General features: G+C 35.1%; 1 protein-coding gene across 10 annotated transcripts in view; it reads left to right on the forward strand.

The window, feature by feature from the left end:
- The window catches only part of espn (espin), a 69996-nt gene that overhangs the window by 24497 nt on the left and 32843 nt on the right, over positions 1–12656 (forward strand). For all 10 annotated transcript variants that reach the window (XM_051116397.1, XM_051116400.1, XM_051116401.1 and 7 more), the window contains 2 exons: positions 2593–2833; positions 4552–4826. In XM_051116397.1, the coding sequence (XP_050972354.1) occupies positions 2593–2833; positions 4552–4826 (516 nt within the window). The remainder of the gene's footprint in view (positions 1–2592; positions 2834–4551; positions 4827–12656) is intronic.

The following is a 12656-nucleotide window of genomic DNA, read 5'->3' on the forward strand; positions in this document are numbered from 1 at the left end:
ACAAAAGCAAATTAAATTCTCTTCACAGATTCTCACATATCTCTGTTTACTTTCTCAATACTACAAAATATCTGAATGAAACATATTTTCTTTGTTTCTGGTAATTTCCTTGTCTATCTATCTGTCTGTCTGTCTGTCTGTCTGTCTATTCAAATTAATGCCCAATTTGGGAGTGTGTCCAGTAATGGGGATTTCCCAAATAAAATAGGATAAAATCTCATCTCATCCTGTATTAGTGTACAAGATTTTAACCCTAAAAGCCTCCTGTATCATATTTGATAAGCAGTTTTCTGAAAAACACAATCTACTACATGCGTTCTGTTGTTTTGTCATGATTGCTGTGATTGATTTAAGTTTATACTGTTTAGCTTGTAAAAGGCATTTTTGTGTCATTTTAAAAACATACCTTGGACATGGTTCACAAATAAATGTAAAAATCACTTATTAATAATATTGCTAATAACTATATTGTTAGTAATATTTCAGGTTGAACACTTATTAGACTGAAGCAACTTAGGTTTACTTGATACATACATCATTTGTTTAGAAAAATCATGGTGAATTGTGAATACCAAATATGATCATCAGGCTTTTGAATAATGTTTATTTGTTCATCTCTCAATCATCATTGTTTTGCATTGCATTATATGTTTTGCCCCCACAGTAAATACATACACTGCCCTCCATAAGTTTGTAAACGCCCTAGAAAAGTGGGGTTTTGGACAATATTGGTATGAATCATTTTTAGTTTATGATAATTTTGCACTGATAAGGGACAACACAAACTACGAAAACATATTTTATTACGTAAACAGTTTATACATAGAAAAAATTTAAATTTTCGATTCATCAAAATATCCAGCATTAGCAGCTATTACAGCTCTGCATAATCTGGGCCTAAATTCATTGTATTCTGAACTTAATTGTCAATCAATTGTTGAAGATATTAAGGTGTCCTGACCCAAAAATCTTTTAAAAACCTGGGCCAAGTTTAAACCAGTAACCAGGCATCACAGCTGACAAAGGGGCATGTCTGACTTTGACTTGTATATATTGCCATTATTATGTGATCAAAATGAAAATTATTATTGCTGCTCTTAAATGATAATGTCAACTTACTTTAATGTATTTGCACCAAAAAATGATAAGGATTTATGCTGATATCGTCCAAAACCACACTTTGTCAGGGGTGTTTCAAACTTTTGGAGGGCTGTGTACCTTTATTCATAAAACTAAGCATTTAAATTTCATTTTATTAAGACATACACTACCAGACAAAAGTTTTTGAACAGTAAGATTTTTAATGTTTTTTAAAGAAGTCTCTTTTGCTCACCAAGCCTGCATTTATTTGATCCAACGTAAAGCAAAAACAGTACAATTCTGAAATATTTTTACTATTCAAAATAACAGTTTTTATTTGAAAACATTTTAAAACGTAAATTATTCCTGATTTCAAAGCTTAATTTTTAGCATCATTACTCCAGTCACACAATCCTTCAGAAATCATGCTAATATTCTGATTTGCTGCTCAAAAGACATTCTTGATGAATAGAAAATCAGAACAGCATTTATTTGAGATAGAGAGCTTTTGTAACATTATACATGTCTTTATCATCACTTTTGATCAATTTAAAGCATCCTTGCTAAATAAAAGTATTAATTTCTAGAATTTCAGATAAATGCTGATATTTGGATCTTTCTATTCTTGAAAGAATCCTGACAAAAATGTACTCAACTGATTTAAATATTGATAATAATAATAATAATAATAATATTAATAATAATAATGTTTCTTGAACAGCAAAAAAACTTTTGACTGGTAGTGTATTGCTGGGAGTGATGGCTTATTTGTATGCATTTTATGTAGGTACTCTGCTATAGTGTTATAAGATGTGTGATTTTATATTTCAAGCTTTACAGACTTATTATATTACAGGCAATTTTTATAAGTACTTGATGTTTAGTTCTTAATGTGTAAAATTTTAATGAGGAAAAATAACTAAGTGCACCTTTAATTAGTTTCAGTAGGTTCATGAGAGTATGTAGAGATTAGCGATTGTCTCCAGTGTAGTGATGTGGTTTCACACCCCCTCATCAGCTGCAATCTCATTTGTTGCTACTGCCTGTAATTAACTTTTGTGTAATTAAAGGAATTCCCTGTCGTAAGCACTCTCAAAGAGTTTGCAACAGAAGGACAATTGCAAAAAACCAAAAACACATTGACATTTTCAAAAGGATAGCTCATCCAAAAATGAAAATTCTGTCATTTATTCACCTTCAATTTGTTCCAAACCTATATGAGTTTGTTTTTCTACTGAACACAAAATATTTTTGTTGATATTTTGAAGAATGTTGGTAAACAAACAGTTGACGGTAGCCATTAACTTCCATAGTATTTTTTTCATTCTACATACGTCAATGGCTACCGTCAACTGTTTGTTTACCAACATTCTTCAAAATATATATTTTTGTGTGTTTTTTTGGAACAACCTGACAATGAGTAAATGATGACAAAATTATAATTTTTGAGTGAACATGGCAAAATTAGTGTCAATGTTCTACGCCTAACAATAACACTAGCTTTCATCCCAGAGTGTGGAGCATCGAGTATTGTCACGGGACCCTTCGACAGATCTGGAGTATAAGCAGCCCGACTCAGGCCTCTCCTCTCCCAACGCCACCCTGCCCACCCCAGCCCCCACTGCGGCCCATTTTGACATCTGCTCACCCTCCAGCTCGCTGTCCAATTACGACTCGGCAAACTCCAGCCAATCCAGTACTGGAGAGAAGAGGAGCGGCACGCCTCCCTCACGGGGAACGACAGGTCAATCAGGTCAGAAACACACTCGAATGAGCTGTCCTTATATGCTTATAAGCTAGTTGCTTATAAGCATGCATATTACTGACATATTGGCTGTTTATTAGTACATATACAGCATGTGTTAATGCCTTATTCTGTGTGACCATATTTCAGATCTCTTAATGATGCTTTAATAACTTAAAAGTCATAGCTAATAGTTAATATAGTAAAATAGTAAAATAGCAAAATGTGACTAAATGTTTTGAACTTTCTATTCATCAAGAATCCTGAAAAAAATGTATTATGGTTTACACAAAAATATTCAGCAGCACAATTGTTTTCAACATTGATAATAATAAGAAATGTTTCTTGAGCAGCAAATGAATATATTAGAATAATTTGTGACCCTGGATCACAAAACCAGTCATAAGTAGCACAGGTAAATTGTGTAGCAATGGCCAACAATACATTGTGTGGGTCAAAATTGTTGATTTTTCTTTTATGCCAAAAATCATTAGGATATTTAAGTAAAGATCATGTTCCATGAAGATAGTTTGTGAATTTCCTACCATAAATATATCAAAACTTAATTTTTGATTAGTAATATGCATTGCTAAGAACTTCATTTAGACAACTTTAAAGGCGATTTTCTCAGTATTTTGATTTTTTTTTTTTTTGCACCCTCAGATTCCGGATTTTTAAATAGTTGTATCTCAGCCAAACATTTTCCTATCCTAACAAACCATACATCAATGGAAAGCTGATTTATGCAGCTCTCAGACAATGTATAAATATCAACTTAAAAAATGTGACGCTTATGACTGGTTTTGTGGTCCAGGGTCATATTTATAATCATGTGACACATTCAGCATTGTCTTCACAGGAATAAATTACATTTAAAAAGATATTAAAACATTTAATATTTAAATTCTAATGATATTACAGTTTTCCTGTATTTCTGATCGAATGAATTCAGCCTGTCTATTAAAATGCATTAATATAAAATCTCCTAATTAACTTGGTACAAAAAGCTCTCTTCCTGCATTCCTGTGTGTTTGAACTCCCCCCTCTAAAGTGACAATAGCCCACATTCTCAGCGCATACGTTTGCTCGATGCAGTGTGTTTGAAGCATTATATTAACAATGGTGGGAAAAGTTGAGCTCGCTGAAGCAGAACTCATTCAGAACAATGTTGCCATAGTGTTGTCCAGGCAACCTGCTGTGAGACGTCCCAGTAATGTCCTCTAGTGGACACATTTAGAACATCCATGTACAACAGAGATATACATGTTCATACTTTCACTACCAGTCGAACATCTGGACTTGAATGAATTTATGCTTCTCATGATCTTAATCTTTCAATGATCATAAAACCTTTTGATAATAAAGTATAATTCCTATACTTCCATTTATGTTTAGTTTTAAAGACATATGATGATTGTCATTCTAGAAATGTGGAACAATGATAATAGTAATTAATGAGGCGTGCCCAGATTTTTGACATTATATATAATCATATGGTGTATATGACATCATGATTGAAGCAAGCACTGTGAATACCATTCATAAATATAGAATACATTTTGCTGGTCCATAAAATAAGATGCAATGAGGTTTTCCAAGTGTGATATACTACCAAAATACATACATACATGCAGAAATGAATTAATGAATTACAAAATGTATAAATGAATGAGGGGGGAGGGGAATCAATAAATCAATAAATGGTTAAAAAATGTGTTTTATTGCAGGAGGTGAAGATTCGGCCATTACAGACATGCAGGCCTATATGGACATGCTGAACCCTGATGTAGCAGACGGTTCCCAGAATGCAAAAGAACATCCTGCACACCTGCCGCCCCCTCCAACATTTCCCCCTCCCCCTCCTCCATCCAACTCCTCCCATATACCCCCTCCCCCACCTGCCTACCCCCCACCCAAACCACCTGAGGAGGAAGCGTCTGCCGAATACCTGAAGGTGAAGAGGAACCTTCGGCGCGTGGACAATGACGTAGCCAAAAAAGAGGTATGCTATATATTTTCTTTCTTTCTTTTTTTTTTTTTTTTTTTTTTTTTTTTGTAATTCAGTGTTTTTATTTATTTTCAAAGTAGCATACAGGTTACCATAAACAAGAAAATTTAAGACAACTGCTACCCCCACAACTTCCCCCCAAAGCCTCCGCACATCAGGAATTTGAAAATAAATAAAATACAGATAAATAAATAAAATAACTACAAAGAGAAGTCTACTTCCAGAACAACAATTCACAAATAATGTACTCACCCCCTTGTCATCCAAGACGTTCATGTCTTTCTGTCTTCAGTCGTGAAGAAATTATGGTTTTTGAGGAAAACATTTCAGGATTTTTCTCCATATAATGGACTTCATTGGTGCCCTGATTTTGAACTTCTAAAATGTAGTTTAAATGCAGCTTCAAAGGCTCTAAACGGCTCAAAAGTATCCCAGCCGAGGAAGAAGGGTCTTATCTAGCGAAACGATCAGTCATTTTTTTCTGAAAATAAAATTTTTTGTACTTTTTAAGCACAAAAGCATGTGTAGCACAGGCTCTGGGATGCGTGTCACAACGCTACATACTATTGAATCACGTCGAAAGGTCACACAGAACTACAGACCCAGTGTTTACAAAGCAAACACGCAAAGACTAAGAAAGGTCAAGTAAGTCAAACACTGTTTACAAACGAAAAGGTACAACGATTCTGAAGTTGTAGGAAAAAATAAGATTTTTCGCCATACTCTGCCTTTTTTAGCCGGAGTACACAGACGATGAACTTAGACGTGATTCGTAGTAGTGATGGGAAGTTCGGATCATTTTCTGACTTGGACCTTTGAGTCTCTATATTTTCTTTTCTTTTTTTTTAAACATGGGTCATAAAGTTCATTAATGTTCCAAAAATGCATTAAGAGTTTAATGTTCTATTCCACTTACTAAAGTATATAATGTACTTCTAGAATTTCCTCCCCAGTTACTAACGATCCATTCCTGAAACCTTTAACTGCTGTTACAGGGATAAATTAAATTGAAACAGGGGTTTGTGACTCAAGTTCACGTCTGTTAAGTCTGAGGGCATCTATAAGCAAGTTTACTTGCAAATACATATTTAGAGTAAACAAGGCATTTGGCCCTTATAACTTAAAGAACCGGAACTACATTTTTCTATTCATGGTTTTCTATCAGGTGGGATCACGACCTGATGTGTATAGTATGCACGTGAAAACTGCGTATTATATGCATGTCAAACACATGCATATCATATGCATGCCAAAGTCAGTTTCAGCATATAACAGGATGTGAAATCACCCCATTCATGATGTCACATTTGTTCTCAACACTCCCCTTAATATGTGTATGTAAACCAAGGAAGAGTGCTCTTAATAACCCATGTCTGTCAATCAATCACTAGAGCAATACTGCTGTGAGAGTAAGATGCTGAGTAAAAACATCTGACGTTGTTCAGTCTCTGGATATAGACAAACTGTGCCTCAAAAAACTGTGCATACCCTTCCAAAAGATCAGTCTATAAGAAATGCATGGCTGAAGTTTTATCTTTTGTTACTTTTTTTGGATACACTTTATTTTAAGGTGTCCTTGTTACAATGTATTTATACAGTTAAGTACTGAGTAATATTAATTAACAACATGTACTTACTATATGGTAAGTGTTAAGATCAGGGTTTGGCTTAGGGTTACTTGCATGTAATTACGCTTATTGTTATTACAATAGTAAGTACGTGTAACTTGTAACACTTTAAAATAAAGTGTTACCCTTTTTGCCTCAGCAATTTAACAAAACTGTTTTTGTTTGTTTCATTTTGCATCACACTCTTTTCACTCATTTTTAACATGCTGCTGGTTTATGATGTAGCTATAGGTTTTTAATAGAGTTATATGATATTCCATAAGGTATATATGTTATAATAATAATAATATTAGAAATATACAGATAATAGACTGTTGTGGTTGCGTTGGTTCATTTTCTCAAACATACAATTCTATTACAACGCTGGCCTTCACCAGCATCAAAACGCATCAAACATGCAGTGGAGGAGAGCATGGATACAGTGCGATAAACTTCATTCACAGCATGTGTCAGATCTGAACATGCATTTCATGACCCCTTAAAAAGGTCATAGTTTATTTTGTGTAGAGCTAAACTGAAATTTCGTCCATTCAGTGCACTATGAATGCAGCACACGTGGCCTCTAGTGAGTCATCATCTACTGTCTTGCTGTTGATCAAACAGATATGAAGCCATGACGACTAAAGACCTGAAACACAATGTTTATTCACAGAACATAAAGGAATCATTTGTATTAATGGACAGTATAGCATAAAAGCCTAAAAGCCTTTACAAGAAATGCTATACAATGGTGACAAGAGTGATAATCCTGTATGCCTATATACAGGACTCATGCATCTTATTGTCTCTCATGCGTGTCAGGCTCACGATCAGAACAGAACCGCAAATGACCTCTACCATGACACAAAGACAGCCCAACTGAAATGGAGAGTGATTTAAAATGCTCTACATAGGTAAATCTGCATGGCACGCAAAATAGTGCTACTCGTGAAGTGCATGACGCGAGTATATGCATGCATACGGTAGGCTATGTTCACATAGGACATGCTTGATCAATTTTATCATTGCAAAATGTAAACCATTTTATTGGCCAGCTCTAATCTGATAAATTAGACTATAAGGCATGCAGATGTTAAGTTATTATGAATATTAGCATAATTTTCTATAGACCAATTTGGAGTAAAAGGCCTATTTCTCTCAAATATTGTTCACAAATCTGTCTAAATCTGTGTTAGTGAGCACTTCTCCTTTGTCGAAATAATCCATCCACCTCACAGGTGTGGCATATCAAGATGCTGATTAGACAGCATGATTATTGCACAGGTGTGAAAACCAGTCAGTACCTGGTGTAACCACCATTTGCCTCACGCAGTGCAACACATCTCCTTTGCATAGAGTTGATCAGGTTGTTGATTGTGGCCTGTGGAATGTTGGTATATGCCGATCCAGAGCATCCCAAACATTCTCAATGGGTGACATGTCCGGTGAGTATGCTGGCCATGCAAGAACTGGGATGTTTTCAGCTTCCAGGAATTGTGTACAGATCCTTGCAACATGGGGTCGTGCATTATCACGCTGCAACATGAGGTGATGGTTGTGGATGAATGGCACAACAATGGGCCTCAGGATCTCGTCACGGTATCTATGTGCATTCAAAATGCCATCAATAAAATACACCTGTGTTCGTTGTACCATAACCCCACTGCCACCATGGGCCACTCGATCCACAATGTTGACATCAGCAAACCGCTCACCCACACGACACCATACACACTGTCTGCCATCTGCCCTGTACAGTGAAAACCGGGATTCATCCGTGAAGAAAACACCTCTCCGAAGTGCCAAACAACACTGAATGTGAGCGTTTGCCCACTCAAGTCGGTTATGATGACGAACTGCAGTCAGGTCGAGACACTGATGAGGACGACGAGCATGCAGATGAGCTTCCCTGAGACGGTTTCTGACAGTTTGTGCAAAACTTCTTTGGTCATGCAAATCGATTGTTGCAGCAGCTGTCCGGGTGTCTGGTCTCAGACGATTTTGGAGGTGAAGATGCTGGATGTGGAGGTCCTGGGCAGGTGTGGTTACACATGGTCTGCGGTTGTGAGGCCGGTTGGATGTGCTGCCAAATTCTCTGAACGTGTGCAATAATCATGCTGTCTAGTCAGCATCTTGATATTTCACACCTGTGAGGTGGATGGATTATCCTGGCAAAGGAGAAGTGCTCACTAACACAGATTTAGACAGATTTGTGAACAATATTTGAGAGAAATAGGCCTTTTATGTACATACAAAAAGTCTTAGATCTTTGAGCTCAGCTCATGAAAAATGGGGGCAAAAACAAAAGTGTCGTCTTTATAATTTTGGTCAGTGTATTTATTTTTGGTAACATATATTAGTTTAGGGACCAATTCCCACTGTTAACTAGTTGCTTATAAGCATGCATATTACTAGAATATTGGCTGTTTATTAGTACTTATAAAGCACATAATAATACCTTGCTCTGCATGACCATATTATATCCTTAATCCTACCCAATACCTAAACTTAACAACTACCTTAACTAACTATTAATACGCAGCAAATTGGAGTGTACTGGGGCAAAAGTCCCCCAACTGAAGTATGACCTTATTTATTTTAGCTTTTCATAGTGCATTCTGTAAAATACGTCACAATACAGAAGTAAAGTGTTTTGTGAATGGCGTTTCTGTAAAATGGTGAACAATAGGTATTCTGCTTTATAACAGAACTAAAGATTTCAGAATATGTTATATTTTAACCACCATTGTGATGTTAATGACTGAACATCTTAAAAAGTTAAAATAAGTGCATTCAAGCAATATGATATGATGATTATACAGCTCACTTAATTAGAAAGACCAGCCTGCATCCCATCTGAGTCCTGTGTAACTAAATATTCCATAGAGGTTTAGTCATTCTGTGTATAGGCCTATAATAGCAAAACATTCCCTGTGGATTTAACACTGAAACATCTCATTAACACACGCTTACCATCAGCTTATCCTTTTTTTAATTGGCCTGGAATACATATGTAGGTGTAAGACAACACTTTAGTACGCTTTGACAGTAAAGCAGCACAATATGGTCTAATTAATCGTCCATGAACTTAATCACAGCGGTTTGTCATACATAGCACACAGTGGTGCACAGCAGCCATTAGAAAGCTGGATAATCAGACCAGCAATGTATCTTCTGTTGTCTGGCCAACAAACCTCAATCTGTGCATAAAAAAACAGCCCTGTGCACGCTAATCAACACAATGCGGCAAAGCCCAGAGCAGGTGCACACTCACGATATGGACTCACACACTCATATAGACAAAAACACAATGCTACTTTTGTGTTCCCGTTAATGAGGGCTTCCATTAGCCGAGCTGACCTCCCAAAAGCTCTAATGATGTGCTGCATGATGGACTTGACATTAATTTAACTAATTAAACTGTCAGATATGCCAGCACATCCTAACACACAAATTCTCAGATCATTACCGGGATTCAACTGTGTTGCATACTATTGTTGGAGTACGAAGAGCAGATAATGCACTTTTTGTCTGCTATGTTTGCGAAGTATTTGAAGAAGTATAGCTCCGATCTTCCCATCAAACCTTGTTTGGATAATCACTGGACTAACTGATGAGAAACAGCAGAATTTAACACTTCACTTGGTTTCACTTTATTTTTTATGGTCACTTTAACACATTCTGTTGAATATAAGTGACACTGTAACTACATACAGTATCTTTTAACTCTCATTGGAGTGTTAGTTGAGTGTTAGTAGACTGGTGGGGTTAGGGTTAGAATAAGCTGACATGTACTTGCAGGTAAGTTGCTTATAGTCAGTAAGATGTCTGTTGGGAGACCATCACAATAAAAAGTTAGCAGATGTTAAGCAGACAGTCTACTCATACTCTAATGAAAGTTAGTTGACATATGGGTGCACCAAAAGAATTTTCAAAAGGGACTGTCCAAATAATGTGTTACTGTCATTTTAATTCATTTTCATTGGCTTGCTTACCACACATTTTAGTTTATTTTATGATGAATTGAGCTCTTGAATTTGAAGCACTTAAGCAGTGCAGGTAAAGTTGTGTCATCCGTTATTACTTTATCCAAGGCGTAACCAAGGCTGTCCATGACCTCTGACCTCCAGAATGACCCACTCTCTCTCCTCTCAGACACTTTTTCTGAAGACTCAAAGAGATTCCACTGAGCCACAGAATGATTTTGAGTCTCTAGAAAAAGTGTCCCCATAACTTTAGCATATCCTAAGAATGCGTTCATAACTTTAGAAAATCCCCAACTTTTTAGGACATGATCATTATCATAAAGGTACAGATGAAAAAAACTGTCCCTCAGATATTGATACCTATAAAAATGATGGTATGATGGTAATTTGCTTAAAGTACAACCTGTATTTCTGCTAAAACCTTTGAAATGCCTTGAACTTCTGTAGAAAATTTAAAAACTTCAAGGCAACCTGGTGCGGATATATATATATATATATATATATATATATATATATATATATATATATATATATGTGTATATATGTATGTATGTATGTATGTATATATGTATATATGTGTATATGTGTGTATATATATATGTATGTATGTATGTATGTATGTATGTATGTATGTATGTATATATATATATATATGTATATGTATATATGTGTATATGTGTGTGTATATATATATATATATATATATATATATATATATATATATATATATACATATATATACATATATATACATATATATATATATATACATATATATACATATATATATATATATATACATATATATATATATATACATATATACACACATATACACACATATACACACATATACACATATATATACATATATATACATATATATGTATGTATGTATGTGTGACCCTGGACCACAAAACCAGTCTTATGTTGCACGGGTATATTTGTAGCAATAGCCAAAAATACATTGGATGAGTAAAATTTATCGATTTTTCTTTTATGCCAAAAATCATTAGGATATTAAGTAAAGATCATGTTCCATGAAGATACTTTGTAAATTTCCCACCCTAAATATATAAAAACTTAATTTTTGATTAGTAATATGCATTGTTGAACTTCATTTGGGCAACTTTAAAAGCTTTTTTTCTCAGTATTTTGATTCCAGATTCCAGATATTCAAATAGTTGCATCTCGACCAAGTATTGCCTTTTCATAACAAACCATACATCCATGGAAAGCTTATTTATTCAGCTTTCAGATTATGTATAAATCTCAATTTCGAGAAATTTACACTTATGACTGGTTTTGTTGTCCTGGGTCACATATATATCTTTGCACTATAGTGATATTTTATGACTGGCGCAATCATAATGAACTTCACAGAGCTATAATGTATTCCCCTGCTAATGAAAAAAAAACTCAAGTCAAAAAGAAAACAACTAGAATCTGTTGCCTTAAATCTTATGCAGTCTACTTTTCCATTTATGGTCAAAGACTTTAGGCTACGGAGCAGCTGTGATGCTGCTGGGTGGGGCTGAATGTAAGGCGGGATTTAGAGCTGTCAGTCAAATACTCACTTAACAGATTACATGTACTTTCTTTTCAGGTGGTGGGAGCACATCACAATTTAAATGTATTTAAAAAAGACAAGTAACAAATTAGATTTCTTTATTTCAGTTGTAAGACAGACCTTAGCATCTCAGTGTTACACAATTGATCAAGAAGCAAAAGTCTGCAGTCAAAAGATTTCAATCTGAACATTTTTCTCATCAAATTATCTGTGCTGTTATCAACATAGATACAAAAACACATAATGAAATATAAAGATTTGTAATGCTTATGTTAAATGAAGAGGTGTAACACTTATAAATGCAGAGAGAAATAAAATGTAGATGTTAATTTCAACACAAAAATTGACTCTCACTGTTTGGAGAGCATGACATTGGAAGAAACACTGTGTGCTCAAGGAAAAACATCCTCTTCCTTGGGTACCATGGTAACTTAAGTATGCATAGCAGCCCCGCATACTGGCACAGTTCTGGGTTGTTTAGTCTAGTTTGTCTCACATAAGGTTAGTTTGTTTATAGAGCTCTAATATATTTGAATACCGCACCATTTGTAACTCAGGCCCATATTAGGTTATGATTCTCTTCACTTACACTAGAATGTTATATAAGTTCACCTGAGTTCACTTTCAGGCTTATAATACACTTTAACAACAGAGTCACACA

Source organism: Labeo rohita, chromosome 8 (assembly GCF_022985175.1).
Source record: "Labeo rohita strain BAU-BD-2019 chromosome 8, IGBB_LRoh.1.0, whole genome shotgun sequence".
NCBI classification, from domain to species: domain Eukaryota; kingdom Metazoa; phylum Chordata; class Actinopteri; order Cypriniformes; family Cyprinidae; genus Labeo; species Labeo rohita.